This window comes from Gossypium hirsutum, chromosome A10, assembly GCF_007990345.1.
Source record: "Gossypium hirsutum isolate 1008001.06 chromosome A10, Gossypium_hirsutum_v2.1, whole genome shotgun sequence".
Lineage (NCBI taxonomy): Eukaryota > Viridiplantae > Streptophyta > Magnoliopsida > Malvales > Malvaceae > Gossypium > Gossypium hirsutum.
In genome coordinates, this window is record NC_053433.1 from 9089907 (window position 1) to 9113954 (window position 24048).

The 24048-nt window shown below is 33.9% G+C and overlaps 1 protein-coding gene across 2 annotated transcripts; it reads left to right on the top strand.

Moving 5' to 3' along the window:
* Positions 1-1044: 1044 nt before the first annotated feature.
* On the top strand, positions 1045-24048 carry LOC107897327 (exocyst complex component SEC6). Of its 2 annotated transcripts, none has more exons than XR_001684112.2 (25): positions 1045-1368; positions 1474-1512; positions 1777-1865; positions 1963-2053; positions 2492-2581; positions 2690-2769; positions 4177-4269; positions 13315-13341; positions 13588-13695; positions 13811-13949; positions 14043-14087; positions 15048-15103; positions 17169-17277; positions 17857-17997; positions 18096-18275; positions 18780-18863; positions 19006-19092; positions 19438-19482; positions 20367-20445; positions 22329-22398; positions 22650-22737; positions 22858-23036; positions 23113-23229; positions 23337-23399; positions 23661-23783. XR_001684112.2 is itself a non-coding variant. In XM_016822757.2 (25 exons), exons 1-25 carry the CDS (start codon positions 1240-1242, stop codon positions 23790-23792), a joined length of 2271 nt encoding a protein of 756 aa, XP_016678246.1. In that variant the 5' UTR covers positions 1045-1239; the 3' UTR covers positions 23793-24048. The 2 variants fall into 2 exon arrangements, 1 of the variants encoding a protein (XP_016678246.1); XM_016822757.2 differs by having other exon boundaries at positions 22858-22947; positions 23661-24048.

The following is a 24048-nucleotide window of genomic DNA, read 5'->3' on the forward strand; positions in this document are numbered from 1 at the left end:
TTATATGCACAAATTTTCCTTCTCTTGGAAATCTTAAAAAAAAAAAAAACTTCCCTAAACATTAAGAAAGAGCCCTTGAGTTAGAATTATGAATAATTGGCTTAGGCTGAGTTTCATCAAAGATCAATAAATTAGTAGATTAAAAGGTTGAGCTTGATGGAGTTTTGTGCTTGAGACTCAGGTAGCTAGGTTTCATTTCTTTTCAACCTACACAAATCTACATGAGAGATGCCGGATACATAAAAAAAGTTTGAAATTTTAGAAAAATTGTACTTATTTGGGAGCTAATTTGAAGTGAATAGGAGATGAGGATTTAGCAAGGGGAGAGTTTCCATATTTTAGTGAAGTTTTCTAATGAAAGGAATGAGGAAAGCTATGTTTTGATTAACTTACAACTGGGTATTCTTGGTTTTAACTATTTTGTTTATTTTTTAGTAGTTGAGATTTTTGGGTCCTATATCTAATGAATAACAATAACCCAAATGTTTTGTGAGCATTCTTGTACAATTTTCTTACCTTAAGTTAGAATTTTCAATGAAAATAATTTTCAATGGAAATTTTCTTTGGTTAAAATATGCTATAAGTTCTGTACTCTTTCCAAATTTGAAATTTAGTAACTATGCTTTTATTTTTAGGAATATAGTCTCATTTCTTTTTAGATTTCAAATTTTAAATTCAATTGTTATTATTATTATTATTTGTTAAATTGATTGGTGTGACATTTTGAAATAAAAAAATTTCACTTGGTAATAATATAGCTAAAAAATTAATAGTGTAATGATCCTGAATTTAACAAAATAATTTTAACAATGTTGACAATTGGATTTAAATTTTAAAATCTGGAAAGTAGAGCAACTAAATTCCTAAAATTTTAAGGATTAAATTCTAAATTTACAGAATACAGGGACTTATGATTGGTTTTAACCATTTTCTTTTAACCCTTTATTCTCATTGGGGTCGGAAAAACCTCGTGATTCAAAATTTGACCCGATTGAGACCGGGTCTGGGCTTAACAGAGGATTTGGAGGCGAGGAAAAGTAAAATCCACATTTGTGTGCGGGAGATCTCTCACTCCCCATCTATCTCTATATATGGCAAAAATAATCAAATGAATAAAATAAATAAAAAATAAATGCTCTGAAAATTCGCATTCCACGGAAACACAATTCTCCGTATTCTAGATTCGCTTCAGTTCCTCAAATTGTTGTTTGGAGAATAAGCTTTGTGAATCAGGTAAAGATGATGGTCGAGGATCTGGGCGTGGAAGCCAAGGAAGCGGCGGTTCGTGAGGTGGCGAAGATACTTCCTCTTCCTGAGCTTTTACAATCCATTTCTACCATCAAAGCTGATTATATTACCCGTCAACAGGTAACGCACTCCCTCTTTTTCTTTTAATCTTTTCACAATTGAGGCTTTCAATTGCGTTGAAATTAAATTGGGCCAACTTCTTTTTTCCCCTCTCTTAATTGTCAGGCAAATGACGCACAACTTAGTACAATGGTTGCAGAGCAGGTATCTAACTTAACGATTTTTATCTTCGTTTTACTGATCACAGGTTTCGTTTGGTTATTATTGCTTTAGCTACTTGATTTCGATGTTTTTTTTAATTGATAAAAAATGAGCAAAGAACTAGCTATAGATTTTGAATATTATTTGCAAGCAAAAAGCAAGTAGCAAAAGCAAAACCAAAGATTACTTAATTACATATATGGATCTAAGGAAGCTCCTATTATTATTTTTAATTGTTTTTGCATGGAAAAAAATTACCCACTACAGGTTGAGCAGGCCCAAGCGGGACTCGAATCGCTTAACTCATCTCAGAAAACAATAAGCCAGCTGCGTGAAAACTTTATATCTATTGAAAAGTATGTTCGATACTATTACATTGTTAGATGCTATCAATGTTTATTCTCTTGATTTTTCTTGAAAATTTTCAAATATATGGATTACGTTGTTTATCAGGTTATGTCGAGAGTGCCAAAACTTAATTGAAAATCATGATCAGATAAAGCTTCTTAGCAATGTCAGGAACAACTTAAATACAACGCTCAAGGTGAGGTTTCAGTATCTTATAATTTGAAAACCATGATCAGTGGTGTTTCTCACTTTCTCTTGATCGGATTAAACAATCATGAAGAGAAACAAATCATAATTAGTTGATTATTCTTTGAGTACACACCTGTGGAAGGGCATAAATCCCTTTTTGTAGCATGCCTAAAATTTTTTGTTTACCATTTAAGGTTTGCAGCCTTTTTAATTGTTGTTCCCAACTAGAATGCTTTTCAAGGCTTGGACTAACTCTTGGAAAGACTGATGGTAATGTTATTGGAAAAAAGAAGTTTGTCAGTTATTTATAAGTTTTATTGTCAAGTTTTATGTGGAAACTTACTTTTGTCTAGTGTAAAGCTGTGGTTATGTGGCTTTAGTGCTTTTCAATGTATTAAATTTTCTTATGTTGTAGCATTGTTTTTGATATATTGATTTATTGTAGGATGTTGAGGGTATGATGTCCATTTCAGTTGAAGCTTCTGAGGCTCGAGATTCTTTGAGTGATGATAAAGAACTTGTTAATACTTATGAGGTATAATTTTTTTCTAAATAATCACAGCAAGTTGGGGGCTCAATGAGTTTAATGTTTGAGAAATTGTGTATTGATGCTCTATTTCTCTTTTCATCCTTTATTTCTCAGAGGTTAACTGCACTTGATGGGAAGCGGCGATTTGCTTTAGCAGCTGTGGCATCTCATAAAGAAGAGGTCGGCAGGTTAAGGTGTGCATCTCCTTCAATTTTGTCATGTAAAATATATGATAATTATAGCAATGCCAACATGCTTACTGGAAAATTGATGTGGAAATATTTGTCTATGTATTAGACATTAATTTCTTTCTATTGTATGCCTTATCTTTTTAAATGGTTGTTGTTAGTTTGACAAATTTGTAAAATATGTTAAGAAAGAATAATATCTCTGCAATCATTGACAAAGTGATATATGCTTGACTGGGGTCAATTCTCAGGTTTTGAAAAATTAATATGTGGAATAGTGCCCCCCCCCCCTCCATTTATATTAAAGACTGAAATTAAACAAAAACTTGAATGGAGGATATCAAATAAGTAAAACTAGGAAAATTACCTGGCATTGCTTGGGATCCCATTTTTTTATTTTAAAAGAAAATAAATTGTTTGATATGTATATTTTGTTGAACAATGAGTATTCCATATTCATGTTGGAAAATATAAAAATGCATCATTTATAACATTTTAGGACTTTTTTTTCTAAAATAAATATCTTTAACTATTCAATTTAATTTACTAAGAATCTGTAATTTGATTATTTTGGGATTTTTTTTTCTGAATATGACTAGATTAGGGTATCTAATTAAACTTTAAAATGTGATACACATTCAAATATAATTGCTCTATACAAAAGTACATCATGCATTTTAATGTATTAATACAAAGATTAATATATTTTATCTTTATAAAAATATTTACTTTGTATGTAAACAGATCTATTACTTTTTGCTTTTATAAGTGAAAGGCAAATGAAAAAGGGTAAGAGCAAAACCATCTCTGACTTGTAAAAATTCATGGATTATTATAGCAAAGACATGAGATTGCATCTTAATATAGGAGCTTTTCTTTTTTTGAAGTAATAAGATAACTTACCTTCTTTTCTGGATTTAAAGTTTTTGAAATTAATGTAGTTCTTTTTGATAATAAAACATATAAAATTATAGTGTTTACATAATGAGAGTTTGTAATGATGAGATGCGATTTATGATGACTGGATTTTTTCTGCCTACACCTCTGTCTGAAGTGGCAATTGCAATGTTTCACAAGCCAGCCTGGATATTTGGTGGTATGCATTGGAAACGGTTCCATTTCCTTTTGATTTTGGCCAATTCAAACAAATGTTTCTTAGGTTCACCTGTACAAGAGGCTGTTCAACTCAGATTTGCTCTTAATGGGCTTAAATCGTGTGACTTGATCCTTCTTGATGCAAGAATGGACTTAAAACAATGTAATATAGGAAATCTCATATGATGATGGTAGTCATAGATTGTAAAAAATGTTTGTAGCTTTGGTCTCACGTTTGTCATATTTCTTTTGCTTCATTCTATAGTAAAAGATTTTTTGACTTATTTTTATTGGAATCTTAACATTGGTTGTGTCCAGGGAATATTTTGAAGATGTTGATCGAACCTGGGAAACATTTGAGAAAACATTATGGGGTCATATTTCCAATTTCTACAAACTCTCAAAAGAAAGGTATGCACACAGGAATTTGAGGATCTTTGAAACTGGTTTGTTTGAATATTGTGCCTAAATCATAATATGTTTTTGTCATCACACTTCATTAAGATCCCCCTAACAAGGGGTTCCTGTCTGCTGCAATCTATGTGCACTATTCTCAAAGCATTTTTAAATTTCTTGAAATTACCAATTTTATGATTCTTGTCAGTATCTTAAGCACACACTTTCATGACAGTAACATTTTTCTCTTTTTATTTCGGTGTTCAGTATATTTACAACAATATTCATTCTAATGACTACTTTAAGGTAGTTTACCTTAAATTTTTAATGGAATTTTAGCAATGATCTATGGATGAATATGCTTGAAAAGTAGGGGTGATATGGTTCGGATCAGGTTGGTTTTGGAATAAAAATTGTGATTACCCTATAGTATTCTGTTTTTTAATAAACCAAACCAAATATCAAGGTAATCGAATTGAATTGAATTCCAACAGTTTGGATAAGTTCAGTTTATCGTTTTTTAAGAAGTTTAAAAAACAAATTCTATGTACTTTTTTAAATTTATTTTCACTAATTTTTATATAAAATATTTATTTTTATATTATAAAATTATAAAAAATAAAAACTAATTATAAATTAAGTAAATAAAAAAATCGATTTGATATGGATAATAGAAGTTTTTTTATCTAGTGAACTGAAAACTGAACCACATAGATTTAAGTACTAACCAAACTGAAAGCGAACCAAACACTATGGTTCAAATCAATTTTCAATTTTCTTGGTTTTTTTGCTCAGCCCTATTGGAAAGATGTGTAATTTTTTGCTTTAGGGATGATAAATTTTCAATTGAGAATTTTTTATCCATAGGAAGGAAGAACTAAGTTGAGAACTCTAGATATAAAGCTTGTCATTGTGAAATCGAGGGAGAGAGAAAGAGGAAGAAAGAAGACAGCTTTGCTGTCACTGCTTTGGCTGTAATCAGCTTTGAACAAGAAGAAAAGAAGAGAGTAGAGAGAAAAGGGTTTTCTGAAATAATTTCTTGTGTATATACATTATGCTTCATAACATATTTATACTAGTACCTAGATATACAATGAAGGAAAGGTATCTAAACTAATGCTAATTAACCCCTAGAATTATGCACAAAAGGTACTAATAATATCATAACATCAATCAACATGGTCATAAAGATCTCCCCTCTCTTTTGCATTTTTTCTATTGTTGCACGCCTTTTCAACCTGCGCCTCCTTTTCTAATAAATATGCATGTAACATATCTTCTTTCTAGTTTGAGCATTTTTCTAAATTTTCTAAATCCGTAGATTGTTTTTTTAAGTGTTTCACCAAACTATAAAAAACCCCCTTATTTGAGTATTAAATTTGATTGAAAAGCTTTGAGCATTAAATTTGATCATGAAACTTGATTGTTAGTTTGTGCCTTTTAAGCATTCAATCCAAAACCAGTTTCTAAAGAGACCTAAATTTAAGGGCCTTGTGAACCCAAACTAAATCCTTGCGGCATAACACCTTTAATGACTTCCATTTCATCTTTAGGCTTGGTTTTTCAATTGAAACAAATTGGTCTACACAAGAACAACACATATGGGTTTAACATAATAACTAAATATGGGATATTATAGAATGTTAAGCAAAGAACTCAAAATCAGCTAATTGATGATTGAGAGTAAAAAAAGATCTTAATTTAGCTGATAACACTTGTTGGTACCTTTTCATTGGGACATGATAGTTGGAGATGCTAATTTTGGTTTCGAGTATTAGCCGTTGAATAAATCTTTTGTGAGATGTTCCATTGAATGGTAACAAGAAAGAATATTCAATTCTCACTCTCGTCACGTTTGAATAATTACAATTTGTCTAGGAATGAATCTTTCTAGGAGAGTATTCCAATCAATGCATGATTTAGGGATACCAACAAATCCAATGTAAGCCAAGATCTCTAATGCAGACAATTGCATAACATCACCTCTTCCAATAGGATAGTTGCCCATGGTGGAATCATGTTGTAACTGAAAATTGGTAAGTTGTACAAACGTTGGATCCTTTAGAGCTTAATCAGACTCTCGAAATAACCTCTTAAATATGAGTTTGCAATGTAATATCTTCCATTTACTTCGATCCTTAGCTGCCTTGATTTTTGCTAGTAGTTCACCAATATCCTTAGTATCATCTAACTCTATGTTTACATATGGACGCTGAGGAAAATAATCATGCAAGATAGATACTATGTTTACATATGGATTCCAAATCATTAGCAAAAGGTCCTCATTCATATGTTTCTCATGAATTTCATCCACTAGCAATTGATTTTCTCTAGAAGTCACTAGAACTCGATTTTCAACAACTTTCAAAATGTCTACTTTCATGTTGATTGCGGGTAGTTTTCTTCGAAAGATTCTTTACATCGTTATTAGTTTTTGTGATTTTTCTTGAGTTCAATTTTGATTTTTTCTCTTGGTAAAGGTCGTTTCGATTGTAGAAACTAAATCTATTTCTTTGTACTCCAAAACCATTCGCTGAAGTTGTGCCCCTTGAGATATCCAAAAAATTTTCGACTCACCTCCAATCCTCCCTTTCTTTCCAGGATGTGGTTATCATTCTATAAACAATGAAAGACTTCTTCAAATGGATGCTGTGAAAAACAAGATATTTTCTATTATATTTTCCACAAGAGATTACATACATATTTGTACACATAGTTAGCCTAACTAAGGTAACTTTACGCTAGGAAACAAAATAATTGTAGGGATACTATACGGCCTTAAAGTTAGGGATAGAATATTTTTAGAATCATATTTGATATACTCAAATATTCTGAAATCTGACACTCCCCCTCAAGCTGGGAAGTGGATATCATCCATTCTCAGCTTGCTTACTAATTTCTGAAACAACTTCCCAGACAATCCTTTGGTAAGTATATCTGCTAGTTGTTCATCAGTGGACACAAATGGAGTGCAAATTAAGCCACAGTCCAGTTTTTCCTTTATGAAATGTCTGTCCACCTCAACGTGCTTCGTTCGATCATGTTGAACTGGATTATGTGCGATATTGATAGCAGACTTATTATTGCAATACAACTTCATTGGACCTTCCCACTTGATCTTCAAGTCTTCCAATATAATCTTTAGCCATAACAACTCACAAACTCCAAGAGCCATTGCCCTAAATTCAGCTTCTGCACTAGATCTAGCCACAACGTTTTGTTTTTTACTCCTCCTAGTCACAAGGTTGCCTCCTAGGAAAGTGCAGTAACCAGAGGTTGATCTTCTATCAACCATAGATCCTGCATAATCTACATCGATATAGGCTTCAAGGGTTAAATTTTCTCCTTTTTTAAATAAGATTCCTTTGCCTGGCGTGCCTTTTAAGTACTGTAGAATCTGATATACAGCACTAAGATGTGATTCCTTAGGATTGTGCATAAATTGACTTACAACACCTACTGCATAGGCAATATCTGGTCTGGTATGGGACAAGTAAATAAGCTTCCTCACAAGTTTTTGATATGACCTTCTATCAAGTGCTGTATCTTCTAATACATCTCCGAGTCTGTGGTTCACCTCTATGGGTGTCTCTGCTGGTTTACAGCCCAACTTGCCTGTTTCTGTCAACAAATCAACTATGTATTTTTGCTAAGATATGAATATTCCTTCCCGAGAGTGTGCCACTTCAATACCAAGGAAATATTTTAACTTACCTAGCTCTTTGACTTAGAATTCTTTTACTAGGCATTTTTTTAACTTCTCCATTCCTTCTAGATCATCACCAGTCACAATAATATCAACATAGACTAATAAAGCAGTCACTCCCCCTGAAGATGAATGTTTTACGAACAGAGTATGATCTCCTTGACTCTGTCTATATCCCAACTTGAGCATCACTTTGGTAAATCTTCCAAACCAAGCCCTCGGGGACTGTTTTAGTCCATATAAAGCCTTTTTTAGTCTGCAAACTGCCTGTCCTGTATTTGGACCGAATCCTGGAGGAACATTCATATAGACTTCCTCCTCAAGGTCACCGTGTAAAAAGGCATTTCTGATGTCAAATTGCTGTAATTTCCAGCCTCGGTTGGCAGCTAGTGACAATAACACTCTTACAGTGTTCATCTTTGCAACAGGGGCAAATGTCTCAAGATAGTCTATCCCATACATTTGAGTGTACCCTTTAGCAACCAACCTTGCGTTGTACCTCTCCAAAGAACCATCTGACTTATATTTCACTATGTACACCCAGCGACATCCCACCGGTTTCTTTCCTTCCGGTAATTTCACTAAGTCCCATGTCTTATTTTTTTCAAGAGCTTCCATTTCAACCTTCATGGCATTTCTCCAATTCTCATCTTCTAATGCCTCGAATACAGTTTTAGGAATGGAAATAGAATTTAGGCTAGTAAGAAAGGCTTTGTGGTTATGGGAAAAGTTTTTGTAAGACATGAATAGGTGCAAGGGATGTTTTGTACAAGCTCTAGTCCCCTTTCTAGTAGCAATGGGAAAATCATCTAAATCTGTAGTATTAGAATTCAAAGTAGGTTCAGCAGTTACCTCAGGTCGTATAGGAGAAGAAGATGGTTGAACTTGCACTGGTGCCTTCTTCCTTGAGTAAACCAGTAACGGACGAGTAGTGTCTTGAATTCCTCTTGGTGATTTGGGTGTACTAGGCTCAGTTTCAGGTTGTATAGGGGTCATTGTTTCAAGTTGGGCAGGTTGGGTAGCAGGCAAGGTCTGAGTGAGAGTGTTTGATTGCTGGACAGGAGCCGAAATGGGAGTGTTTAAAGCTGGAATGAGAGTGTTTGGTTGTTGGACAGGAGCTGGAATGTCAAGAAGAAAGAATTCTTTGTCCTTATCTTCTGTGAATAAGATCTCCCCCTGAAGATAAGGACGAGTGAAGAAATTTTCTTGTTCAGCAAAAGTAACATCAGCTGTTACAAAAAATTTTTTAGTGGCTGGATGATAGCACTTGTACCCCTTTTGAGTGGAAGAATATCCAAGAAAGACACACTTGACAGCCCGTGGATCAAATTTCCCTCTATTTTGAGAATTAACATGGACAAAGGCGACAGCCAAATACTTTGGGAGTAAGATTACTGGAGGTATTGAAATCAGGAAAAAATTTGGCTAGAACTTGCATAGGACTTTGAGATTCAAGGACCTTTGTAGGCAATCTATTTAACAAATGAGTAGCAGTTAGAACAGCCTCCCCCAGTATTGTTTAGGGACTTTTTTTGGAACAACAGGGCTCTTGTAATGGCTAAAATGTGACCATTCTTTCTTTCGGCTACACCATTTTGTTGGGGTGTACTAACACAAGATGACTCATGTATAATGCCTCTTTCTTGAAAATATGTTGAGAGGAATTGATTGAAATAATCCTTGGCATTGTTTGACCTAAACCTTTTTATTTCGGCCCCAAATTGTGTTTTGATCATGTTGTAAAAAATTGGAAAGACAGACCTAACATCAGATTTTTGTTTTAAAAGAAAAATCCAAGACACACGAGTACAATCATCAATAAATGATACAAACCACCGAGCTCCAGAAATATTTGAAATAGTGGATGGCCCCCAAACATCACTATGAACAAGAGTAAAAGGAGTGGATGTTCTTTTATTGCTTACTGGAAAAGAGGTACGTTTATGTTTTGCAAGTTCACAGATATCACAATGAAATTTTTCAACAGTTAATCCTTTGAATAGTGAAGGAAACATAATTTTAAGGACTCTAAACGATGGGTGACCAAGACGAAGGTGATAGAGCCAAATTTGGTCTTTATTGGTTTTAATAGACTCGGATATGAGAGATAAATGTGAGGAATTCAGAACACTAACTTCTTCACTGGATTCTTCAAGATAGTATAGGCCATTTATTTCCTTAGCATGTCCAATCATCCTCCTCGTATTTTGTTCCTGAAAAAGACACCGATTGTGATAGAAAACCACTTTACAGTTAGAGTCTTTGGTAATTTTTTTAATGGATAAAAGATTGGTAAATAATTTTGGAACATGAAGGACATTTTTAAGAGTAAGGTTTTTGTTTATAACAATATCACCTTGACCTGCCACTGTGATCACAGAACCATCAGCTACTGTTATTTTTCTACTACTAGAACAAGGTGTATATGAAACAAATTTTTGTGAGGAGTGGGTCATGTGGTCTGTAGCTCTTGAGTCAATGACCCAAGAACTTTTGGTATCTGTATTTGAGACTTTAGAACTTTGAGGAGAGGATATACCTGAAAAGGCCAAACTACAAGTACCTGTTGAAGAAGTTTTTTCCAATGATCCCAGCAAATTTTTTAACTTCTCAATTTCTTCTTTATTGAATTCAATAGGTAATTCCTGAGAATTGTTTTTTTTATCTAGCTGTCTAGCTATATTTGCTCGTCCTTGTCCCTTTGATTGTCCACCTTTTTCTGAAAAATTTTTGTTTGTTGTCTGTGGCTTCCCATGGAGTTTCCAGCATCTGTCTTTAGTGTGACGAGCCTTTTTGCAGTAGTTGCATCATACGAAATCCTTGTTAAAAGACTTTGTACGTTCTATCTGTCTATTATCTTCACTAGTTGGCTGCTCCAGGCCAAATCTCCTCTCATTTACAGCATTAGTAACCAAGGCTGAACTATCCACTTGATTGTTCTCCACCATAACTCCTCTTCTTCCTTCCTCAGCACGAACAATTGCAATTGTTTCATTTAGTGATGGTAGTTCCTCTTTTCCAAGTATTTGAACTCTTACTGCATCAAACTCAACATTCAGTCCAGCAAGAAAATCATAAATTCGATCCTTTTCAACAAACCTTTTCAGGAGTGCTGCATCTTCACTGCACTTCATCTGAATGCACTGGTAATGATCCATCTCTTGCCACAAACTTTGTAACAGATTGGAATACTCTGTGATTGATCGACTTCCTTGCTTGGTGGATGAAATCTTAGTCTTGATTTCATAGATTTGAGCAGCATCTCGAACTTTAGAATAAGTCTGCTTCACAGCTTCCCATATTTCTTTGGATGTGCTAAGAAACATACATGTATCACTGATTTCTGGCATCATAGAGTTCCATAACCAAGACATTACCATAGTCTTGTTCATCCCAAGCATCAAACTTAGGGTTCCCTTCTTTAGGTCCAGTTTCGAGTAAGTGACTCAGCTTTCCTCTTCCTTTCAAGAAGGTAACCAGTTGGGACCATTTCAGATAATTTTTTCCATTTAGCCTGTAGGCTACTTGGATATTCTGAGACTCACTCATTGGATTTGAGTTGTTTACAGAAATTTCTGAGCCCTCCCCAGTGTTACTGGTCTTGATAGTTTCAGTCATGTTGTGTCTGAACAAGTTCTATAGACTTGAGGACTGGTTGGGAGTCAGAAAAAAAAGGCTAAAGAAACCGGCTAAAAAATCCCAGAAATCGGGCTAAATAATAGGCTGTGATACCATGTGAAAAACATGATTTTTCTATTATATTTTCCACAAGAGATTACATACATATTTATACACATAGTTAGCCTAACTAAGGTAACTTTACGCTAGGAAACAGAATAATTGTAGGGATACTGTACAGCCTTAAAGTTAGGGATAGAATATTTTTAGAATCATATTTGATATACTCAAATATTCTGAAATCTGACAGATGCACATCACTCATTATAGATAGGATCCAATAGATCATAGTCTTGCTCTTCAACATGCATCTAGATAAGAAAATTAGCAACTTCAACATTAATTACTCCTCCATTTAATTCAAGGGCATGCACCATTAGATCTTCCAATCGACCTTGTACCGCAAGGTTTGTGGGTCTAGTATCATGAAAGGGGTTTTCTTCCTTACTAAATTCAAATTCATTAATAAGACTACCTTATGGCATGTCAAACTAGTTGTGGGAACCTTCTAGAATCTCCATATGGGTTCCCACTTGTTCTTATTGCAATCAAGTAAAAATTGCACATGACAATTTCTTCAATTGCGCATTGCATCACAATTAATTTTGTTTCTTGATCCCAATTTCCTTATCCTCAATCTCTACCACTTTTGACCATGGTTTAAAAGCGAACCTAATTTAAACCCTAGGATACAATTAGGCTCTAATATCAAAATTGATGTGGTTTTAAGGAAAACTACAGTAAATCAATAGAATAATGGTTGAACAAATGAGTAAGAAAGGTGGAACTCTAGAAAACATAGGGTCATAAAACCTCTAGTTTCTCTTTATCATTTCAAAGAAAAAAATGAGAATGTTGATGTTGTGCCTGTAAATATTTTGCAGCTAATTTATAATAAGCTTTCTTGCAAATAAAGTTCTAATCCTAACCCTAGATTTAAACTGATAATTAATAATTCTAGTCATCTAACTATATGTCTTATAAAAAATAAAATAAAATAAAATAAAATAAATTTCCTGTTTCAGTGATGGGGAAATGGTGTTGAAAATTTTATATTCAGTTTGAAAGAGGGGACTTCTACTCTCTAAAAGCTTCCTGGCTTAAGTAAGTCTCTAGCTGGTGAAAGGTGTCTTGTAAATGATGCCCTTGATTTAAGATCAAGCTTTTGGTCCAGAAAAGCAACCTCTTGAATTTCCAAAATTGCAACTGTCTATTATTTATTACTATTATTTGCATTTACCGCTCCTTCTTACATTGCACTTGTAAGCTGTTAGAAATATTGGTAAAGTCAATATTGATAAATCCTTAGAAATATTGGTAAATCGTTAGATATTTTGGTAAAAGCTTTTTCTAAGCTTTTTTTAGTGAAGCTTATGGTAGAAGTGCTGGCATAACTTGGGATGGAGTTTCTTTACCTATATCACAGGATATTAGAAAGGAGCAAATAATGGATTTCTTTACTTGTTTTTTCATGCATCTGATTTTATCACAATGTTTCTCCACTGCGAATCAGAGCATTTATTCTCTGCCTGGATTGATTGTTTTGTAATAATTATCCCCTGTGCTATTTTTTCCTAGAGTTGCTTTTACAATTGTTAGCATATTCAACCTTAAATAGGTTAACAATTTGTTTTATTTTTTTATTCTCACTTTTACAACCTTTACCTATTTTGCAGTCCACAAACTCTGGTTCGTGCTTTGAGGTATGCTGTTAATAAGCTTTTAAAATCATTTCTATTTTGCTGCCATGTATTTTCAAGGTCCTAGGATAAGTTTGAAAATTTAAGCATTTTTTATATTGAGGTATATAGGTTTCTGCTTGTACTTTTGCTTTGTAATGCCTGGTAATGATACTTGGTTTTTTGTGGTTGGGTTGGTATGATAAAGAGTAGTTGTATTTAACTTTTTGACCTCTTCTCTCTAATAAGTTTCTTGGACTTCCCTGCTAGAGTTGTCGAAATGCAAGAAATTCTTGATCAACAACTTGCTGAGGAGGCAGCTGAGGCTGAGGGTGATGAAGCAATGGCAGCTATTGCAAACCCTCGAAGAGCTGGCAAGTATGTATCTGGTGTGATTGTTTACTGCCGCATATTTTATTTGCAAACTATTGTTAATGCTTTTGAATGATCAATTAATAATTATATGTTAAAGTTATCCTTTATGACAATGTAGAAAATCTACCAAGTCTTCAGCTTCTTCTAAAAATTTAGCACAGCAAAAGTTTAAGGTTCAGGGGAAAGGCTACAAGGATAAATGCTATGAGCAAATAAGGAAGACAGTTGAAGAGCGGTTCAACCACCTTTTGACAGAGGTACTTTTCGTAATAATCAACTTAGTACATGAGAATGGTATACTGAATCCTTCTTAACCTTTCATATGATTCTAATGGTATTTTTTACCCCAGCTTGTCTATGAGGACCTAAAAGCAGCTCTGGAGGAAGTTAAAACGGTATGCTCAACTGATCACTTTATTGGTTTCTAACTTTGTGCCTGATTCTTACTGAAGGGACTTCAAAATGGCTCACATATGGTAATTTAGTACACTGGTTGCTGTTCTGCATAGAAATTATTTAAACACTTCAACTCAGTGATAAAAACTAAAACATTGTTAGAAAAATAAACCTAGAAGAAGCTTGATAAAGGTTTTACATGGAATTCACAATCATGCTTCAATTTAGCTGAAAGATAATTGATAGCAGCATGATTTGCAAAGTTCTGACACACAGCAAAGTTTTATATTACCCAGCCCTAGTCCACAATATAATACATAAATTACTTAATGTAAATCATTCCATCTAATGGGAAAGATTAGAGATGATATAATGATTTAAGTAGTTGCAACGAGGAATTATTACTTCCTTTAGAAAAATCAAATCATACTAAGCCTATGATATAAGGGGTTTCTACAATTGTCGGCTTATCATATTTTTGTTAAGAAACTTGCATGTTTATTTTTCTTTTTTAAAATTAGATTCTAGGTTTACATAGTATAATTGCAATTCTACATTGCCATTTGCAGACTTTAAAAACACATTTATCTAAGTCATCTTTCTATGCCTTTCGTTTAAGTTCTAGTCTAGAGGTTTCTTGTTCTGGGTTAATATGGTATTAATATCTTGATGAGCATATAGCAAATATTCTTTGTGAAACACTCATGACACTTCATCTCTTGCTGCACTTTCAACATTGACTTCTGTAGCCTATCATGATAGTTATTCATTTCATATCCTCTACACATGCATACATACATACACGTGTGTGTATATCATGGGAGCTCAAGTTTGATTGCTAATAGTTTTTGCTTGTAGCATTTTTTAGTTTTTTTTTTAATTTTTAGTTCTGACCTTTTCTTTAGATAAAATTGCTTTTGTATTTGATACGTGTGAATTTTTTGTTTTTTGATAATTAGCTTGGAGAAGAGCTTGGAGATATTTATGATTACGTAGCTCCGTGTTTTCCTCCAAGGTTTGTCTTGCTACAGACCTGCTTCTTTTTCTGAGTTCATTTGGTTTGATGTCGAGCAATTAGACTATGTATCCCCCTCATTCTAGATTCCATGTTTACATTTCTGATGAAATTTTTTCTTTGATATCCATTTTGAAATTGCATTATGCTCTTGATGGAACAATTTGGTCTTTTGCCTTGAGTTTGCTCTATTGGCATCCCATTATCTTCATATGTAAATATGACCTGCTTTGTATGTTTGAAAACTTGACCCTTTGACTGAGGTCTGGTAAATCCGCAGTTTTTTTTGGATGGAGCATATGGGATTGTCTAAGTTCTAATCCTCAATAATTGATTAGTGACCCAGAAAACTTTAGTTCAAGCAAATGTACAATGGAGGGTTGAAGCTTTGTCCTCTTAGGCCTGGTTGTTCTATTATAAGTTCTGGTTTCATTATTGTCTGTTTCCTTTAACAAGTTGGCAACTCAGGGACAAGATAAAAGGGAAACTGGGTGGAATTCTCAATATAACCACAGTGTAGACATAGTTTTGATCATATAACTATCTATTATACAAATTATTTCAATGAAACTTTTATAATTTTCAAAGAAGCATACTAAACAGATTAGCTTTTACATATGAATAGCTTGTAAATTGTAGTAATTGAGTGGATTTACCATTAAAGGGACAGCTAGAATAAATTGAACATGGTGTAAGCATCAGTGGGTTTGACCACCAGAGATATATGAACTAGGTATAAGCATGTTGAAGTTCGGTGTTAAACATTCTATTTGCTGATTTTTGGAACTTGATATTGACCATGGTATTTGTTCCATCTTCTTGTTCTCTATTTTAGCTAATGGGATTCTTGCTGCTTGCATAAATTGTTATTTGCTATTTCTGAATTAGAGTTGATGTTGAGTCAGTTTTAAAATTACACTATTTGATCTGCTCTAACTCCTAGGTGATAAAGGAAGTTGAAATTTAAGCTTATGCTTTGTGCCTCTATTCACTTATTCTGTGGTGGTTATATAGACTTCTGGTTGAAATCATTTGAAGAGCTAATAATCAAAGATGCAGAAGTGCATTTTGATGTACGTGTACATATTTCTATCAATAAGATTGTGAGTCCGCATGCATGTTTATCTTATATTACTTAATATTAATATGTCCATGCATGCAGGTGTGTTTGAATTATGCCAAGCTTTCTAGTCAAATGCAGTACCTCAAAGTCCTAGTTTCATTTGCTATGTTATCACTAGTCAATTTTTACCACTAGGGACTTCTTATAAATGCTACTGTGGCTTTTGACTAATTTACATTCCTTTTCTGCTTCACTTTTCAAGCTGAGAAAACTTGTGGTTTACTGTTGGGGTTTTACACACTCATGTTATTATTACTATTAGTTACTATTATTATCAATCACAGTCTACTCATGCAAGCTTAAGTCAGGGGCGGTGCGAAGGGGGGTAGGCCCTGATCCCCCAAAAATGGAAAAATATCATTCTAGTATTTTTTACATTTCTAAAATTATAAGTTATTTTAATGGTAAAATATAATTTGCCCCCTTCAAGATGATAAAATTTTAGTTCAATCCCTTTAAAATTTCAAAAATGATAAGCATATACAATGATAAAATTGTAATTTGACCCTTTTAAAATTTTATAATTTAACTCCACCCCTTCCCCCCAAAAACAAAAATTCTGGCTTCATCGCTAGCTTAAGTTGTCTTCTTGTTCTAAGTATTGTGTAGGCACGCTAATTCAATTCAAATAAATTATCTGCTGAAATTAGATTGAATATGAGATAAATAAATTTAATTATTTTGATTTATAGTTGAAGTTTGCTTTTTTATTCTCAATGGGATAGCTCTCTCCCATCTTTGTACTACCAACAGCCAATGGCATAATTCCAGCTGTTTTAAAAGGTTGTCCACAGAGTTTGTTCATGCTGCTGCTGTAGTTTTGATAAATTGTGGCTGTATGTGACCTGATTTTGGTGTGTGGGATTAATATGGCAGTGTGCTTTGCACTTGGAAATCTTCTATGAATTGTTCTATGTCTGATGCTATCTTCCTTTCTGGCAGATATGAAATATTCCAGCTCATGGTAAATCTGTATACAGAGAGATTTATTCAAATGCTTAGATTGCTTAGTGACAGAGCCAATGAACTGACAAACATTGAGATATTAAAGGTACTCTCCAGAATCTTCCATGGTTTTCAAATATGACACCCAAATTACTTTGCATTTTGCAACTTTGCTCATTGAGGATCTTGACCTGTGCAGTATGCACATTATTATCAGTTTATAATTGCTGACGATTCTAACCCTGTATTTGGTGGAATGAATATCCATAATAAAGATCAACTGAATCTGAAAGCGTGTACAACTTGACATTTAAGTGTGTCTCTCCTATGAGAAGAATTAGCTACTGGGCTAAGTTTTGCGAAAGCGAATATTTTTTACGACAAGTATCTCCTGATTTATCCGTCACTGTAGTTGACCATAAGACAGAAAACTAACATCAGTGCAACATGGAAAGAAGCATATCTTCAAGTATTGTATTTCATAATAGAGATGAATTAACTTTGACCTAAGAAGTCAGTTAATCACTTTCATTTTGATGTCTTCGAGTTTCATTTATTTTTTAACATTTTAATTTAATTTTCTTATGGCACAACCTTTTTCTTAACTTTGTATCAGTGTTGTATTTCTATCTTGTTTTAACTCATGTAACTTTAGTAGTTTATGGGTATTATTGCTTGCATGTAGGTAACTGGGTGGGTAGTTGAATACCAAGAAAGTTTAATCGGGCTTGGTGTTGATGAGACTCTTGCTCAAGTGTGTTCTGAGAGTGGTGCCATGGATCCTCTCATGAATTCATATGTCGAGAGAATGCGAGCCACAACAAGGGTAACAATATACAACCCTATTAATCTTGGTTACTGTATGGGAAATTTAAAGTGTAGCTTAGATCTTTTCTATTTGTCATTTCGTTATTCTTTTTCTAGAAATGGTATTTAAACATCTTGGAGGCTGACAAGGTCCAACCACCAAAGAAGACGGAAGAGGGAAAGCTATATACTCCTGCTGCAGTTGATTTATTCAGGATACTCGGGGAGCAAGTACAAATTGTTAGGGATAATAGCACTGATGCCATGCTTTACAGGATTGCTTTGGCAATAATTCAGGCAAGTTAGTGGAATCTGACAAAGATACTATGCTTCTTGACTTGGGCGATTCTGTTGGAATTGCCGGGGATATAACAAAATGTTTTTTTAACATTTGTCAGAGTTAGTTCCTAATGTAAATATTATATAATCAACATCGTTGTGTTTTTTCTTTTTCCTTTTTATGGCTGTATTTCTATGCTAGTACAGCTTGGGCTTTCCTTCAATGTTTTTAAAATGTCTCTAATCTTAATTGTAAAGTAGTGCCCAAATTTATTCTCCCGTCAACCTCTTCCTCAGGTACTGAGTTTAGATGGGAGCATATTACATTTTTCCCAATTTCCAGCTTTTACAAGGTTTACTTGAGAGAATTGACTTCGATTGAGCTTATTTTCTTTTGATGTTCTCAACACTCAATCTATTTCATCATTGTTTTTCCTTGCCACATTTTATAGGTTTTCAAATATACCTACGAGGTCTTATTCTTTTATTGAATTGGGCATGTATTATATGATTCTTTTTCAGGTAATGATTGATTTTCAAGCAGCTGAAAAGCAGAGACTTGAAGAACCTGCTTCTGATATTGGTCTGGAACCTCTATGTGCAATGGTTTGTAAATATTCTGGGGGCTTAGTTTGTCTCTATTTCTCTTTTTTCTCTGGATAATTAAGTTTGTGGCCATGTCATTTTGGTCTTACTGTTTGCTGAACTTGTCTACCCTTGGGGTTGTATTCCACCATACCCTTCCCAGATTAACAACAATTTGCGCTGCTATGACCTTGCACTGGAGTTAAGTAACAGCATCATAGAGGCTCTTCCACAAAACTATGCTGACCAGGTTTTGTTTTCTTTCCTGCTATTATTTTGACAGCAATTGCAAATGATGGGATAGAGTTAGTCAAATTTTCTCAATTTGCACTAACTGTTGCTTTAGAAAGTTCCTTGTACATATATTATCTACATTAAATATTTCAATTTCCATGATTGTGTTGTGCTCATGTTCTTCTATTGTCTTGTTCTCTTGAAAGAAGTTTGTGCTCATGTTTAGCCTTCTTTCCATTGTCCAAATCCAATATCCTTGCCTATTTCATGTGTAGCCACACATGAGTGGACATGATCTATAAAAATGTTACTATCCTTCATTGTGCTGTTTTGAAATCCAATATCCTAGCCTTCTGTACAGGTAAATTTTGAAGACACATGCAAAGGTTTCTTGGAGGTTGCAAAGGTATGCTCAAAATTGTACCATTTTATCCCCTCGCTACCCTTTTATCATTCCCTTTCTTTTGGATTTAAGGTGAAATTTAGTTTTGATCTGTTTGAACTTGTTGAGGTATTTTGGGCTTGATCCTGTTTTGTACTTACTATTTATTCCGTAAAGTTCGAAAATTGCCTTTATATTACAACCACTTTCCTGGAACATATAATTGCTAAAGTTTTTTTTAATAATGTTCGTCTTGTTGGTCACCGTAAGCTCTTTGCTAGTTAATTCGTTTGTTCCATGTGTCTGTTCATATGTTAGAGAGCTGAATCAAAATCAGTTGGGACACATACGGACTGATAATGGTTTGTGGCTTTGGTTGAACATTTCCTGTTTTATTTATTTATTTTGGTTTGGGGTATGGGGGATTTTAATCTTGTAACTAGACTTGTCTGAGGGCTGGGGCTGCTCGCCAGCTAGGTAGGCCTGGCCCCTGCTTGGAGAAGATACATTTAAATTCTGTTCGGTCCGAATTACTATTTATTAATTAAAAAAACATTTTTTATTTAAGTTCAATTCTAAAAATACATAAATATTGATATTTTTAATATTTTTAACTTTTAATATTCAATGAATAGTAAATTCGGACTTTCGAGTTACCTGCGCCAGAAATGGGCCTGAGCAAAGAAAATAAGAGATTCTGGCTGCGGCTTAGTCCAGCCCATGGGCAGGTCAACAAATAGCTAATCCAGGATGGAATTTCCGTAATTCAAATATTTTTTCCCTTGTTGATTGCATCTAGGCTGAATATTTTCTGTATATTACATACTGTATAATCTCAAATGGCTTTAGTGTAATAGTAGTTCTACTATCCCAAAAGAATGAAAGTACAGTTTCTGCATCGTTAATAGGAAGCAGTACGCCAAACTGTTAATGTAATCTTTGAGGATCCTGGAGTGCAAGAGTTGCTTGTAAAACTTTATCATACAGGTACAGTAATTTTTATTCTTGTAATTCACTTTTTCTTCTCTTGATCTTACATGTCAAATACAATGTTGATCCTTTTCTCTCTTAAAATGGTTCAAATATCTGCTATTGCTTCACTTGCTTGGTGCAATTTAAGAATGGATAATCATGCTTCTACAAATGTGCACACTAGAGGAACAGTTACTATTTTTTTAGTTATGTTAACTAGGCTAGGGTGAGTGTCAGATATATATCTTCTAAATTATGCAAGTTTTTTCTTACATTTAGACCATTGGTCCTCCATGCCCATATCTTTTGAATATGTATCACATAAGAGTAATTGAAGGAGAATGAAGAGTTAAAAGTAAGGAGAATGAAGAGTTAAAAGTATACTTTTAGTCTCCTCCCTGGAATATGTTATTACCATATGCATTATTCTAATATTTGGTTCTTTGACATTTTTATCTTGCAATTTCTGACATAATATATATAGCATTTTCTGTCTCCCCTTTCACACAAACATGTTTTTATTTTTTTTATTTTTGGCCAACCATGGTCTTGTATTGGAATTTGCCCCTAAGTTGGATGATATTCTTCCTATTTCAAAATCTGAAGTGTTAGTACGAGCCAATTGGAGAAATATTTTGTAGAATTTAAACCTGAAGTTTGTAGCAAGTTTCCTTTGGTTGCATTGTTGATCAATAACCACTCCCACAAAACTTAATGTGGCACTTTGATTTCATTTTTTTTTATTTTTTTATTTCCATGCTTTAGGATATTGTCTTCTATCAGTCCTGCATGGATAGTTTCTTCCATCTAAACTTTCTGTGATTCTTATGAATTGAGGATAATCTATCTTATGTAGTGCCACTCAATCCATTTTGCATCTGATTTGGACAATTCTAGGTCTATTACATGAAGAACAGAATTGATCAATTTATGTGGAAAGTGGACTTGTATTTTCTTAAATTGGATTGACCTCTATTTACTAATAACTTGTACTATTACATAAAGCCGACCGTTTAGGTGGTTTCTCATGGAATTTGTTCTCTTCTGTTTCCTCATTCTTTGAGAAGTCTTTGGTACTGTTAGGTTATATTGTTTGTAAACCATCTAATCTAGACACCAAACATGAGAGTCTAGGTTGTACACTCTCTTACAATGTAGTATGCACAGATTATGCCCCCAAAAAGGTTTCATTCAAATCTTATAGAATTTCAATTTTGAGCTGAACTTTTTTGGAATGCATGCCAAGAGGCATATGATATTATGGTCTGTTTAGATGCCTGAATTTGGAGGGTTGTAAAATTGGATTTGGTCTTAAAATTAAATTCATTTTAGAGAATGTTTTGGAAAGCTGGATTTATGTCTGAGTCAAATTCACTTGGAGCTTAAGATGTCCAAATCTAAGCTTTGAAATTATCTTTTGAGCTATGTATTTGCCACATCTATCCAAGCAAAAATTTCTTCCTTCTCAAATCTAGGATTTGTGAAGGCTCCGAATGCTAGATCCTAGATTCTTCCAGACAATACTTTCAAGTCCATGAATTTTAAACAAAAAGATTTATGATTTTGTTAAAAAAATTTAAAACAATAATCTATATCCCAATTTATCCTTGACAAAACAGTGTTGCACCGGTTTCCTAACATTTAAGGGGATCTATTTTCAGTTTTACATGTGACATTCAGGTTGTTGAAAGAGAATCTTTATGTTGGTAAAAATAGAAGCTTATTCATGCAATAACCTTCTTTTTTTTCAATGTACCGGGTTTGAGCACCTATTTGAGTGAGGAGGAGGGAAAGAGAAGCTGTGTTCAGACTGCTTATTTTTTGTTCCAAACATACTGGGGAAAGAAAGTTGCTTAATCAAAGCATTGATTTGGGTCTTTTAACTTGTGGTTTTTCAGAGTGGTGTGAAGGGCAGGTTACCGAGTACCTCGTTGCAACATTTGGTGATTATTTTACAGATGTTAAGATGTAAGTTATCTTTACCTAATCTTGGGTATCAGCAACATTTTAATTCTTTCCTTCATAAGCCACACAAGCAATAAATGTTCCATATTGGATCTGTAAAGGACATGCATCTGGAAATTTAATCCTCCAATTTTCTTTTATCATCTAGCGCTTCATATTCAGCAGTAGGTGCTGATGATTCAATATGTAATAACCTCCATGATTTTTTAATTTTACTGTGTATTGTTTTACTGATTTAATGCTTTGCTACTAAGGTATATTGAAGAGCGATCTTTCAGAAGATTTGTTGAAGCATGCTTAGAGGAAACAGCAATTGTCTATGTTGATCATCTTTTAACACAGGTTTGATTATTATATTTTATTTGAATACAAGGAAACATTTCTGTGTTGTTTTCACTTTCTAGTGGTTAAATGCATGCTTTTATCCTCTGTAACATCTATTCCTTTTCATCATGACCATAGAAAAACTACATCAAGGAGGAAACTATTGAACGGATGAGACTAGATGAGGAGGTTCTTATGGATTTCTTCAGGGAGTATATTAGTGTCTCAGTAAGTGATGCTTCTTAATTCAGGCATTCTCTCAAAGCAATCAACCTATATAGCGTCTTCAGTTCTTCTACATTCCTTCAACCTTTTGGGTCAGTTATTGGATAAATTTCTATGAAATGGTTTCTGCTAGGTCTTTCTTCATCCTGCTTTTCTCGCTTACTGCAGAAAGTTGAAAGCAGAGTCCGGATATTGAGTGATCTAAGAGACCTTGCTTCAGCTGAGAGTCTTGACACATTCACACTAATTTATTCAAATATTCTTGAGCATCAACCTGACTGCCCGGTAAACATTAAGTATACAATAAGATGCTTGCTATTCTAGTATTTGTCCTAAAAGGTTGTATTCATGTTGCATTTCTAAGTAAAAATCTCAAAATTTTGTAATTTCAGCCTGATGTTGTTGAGAAGCTTGTTTCACTGCGGGAAGGCATCCCACGCAAAGATGCAAAGGAGGTAATTGCCACCCTTTAATCCGGTTTATCTATTTGTTTAGATTAATATATTGCAATTACATGAAGTTGCATAAAAATAAAATCGCCTTGTTTGATCTATTAAAGACTAACTCAAGTTAAAAAGAAGCATCGACTGCTGGTCTTGTCTAGTAACGTCTTATTCTTCTGCAAATGCTATTTACTTGAATATCCTTGCTAGTAAATTTGTAAGAAATAGTAAGGCTTTGGAATGATTGGTGAAAATGTGGATGGGTAACAACAGGTGGTGCAAGAATGCAAAGAAATCTACGAGAACTCACTTGTTGGTGGGAAGCCTCCAAGGACAGGATTTGTGTTTCCAAGGGTCAAATGTTTGACGGCAACTAAAGGTTATATATGGCGTAAACTCACTTAAACATTCCCACTTACCCTTCTTTTTAGATTAGGGGTTCCTTGCCGCCTTTTCTAATTTCTTGCTTCTTGTTTATGCATATTGTATGCTGCTATTATTTGTAGTAATAAATTTGCTTTTTTTTTGTTAGTCAACGGGGATGAAAAATTTCATTATTTTGTTATGTAATTTTTGGTGTTTCCCCAAGTTAAACTGTCACAAAGCTATGTATTTATTATTGTTGTTATTATTATTTTCGAGCTGTGGTTTGTCCAGGAAA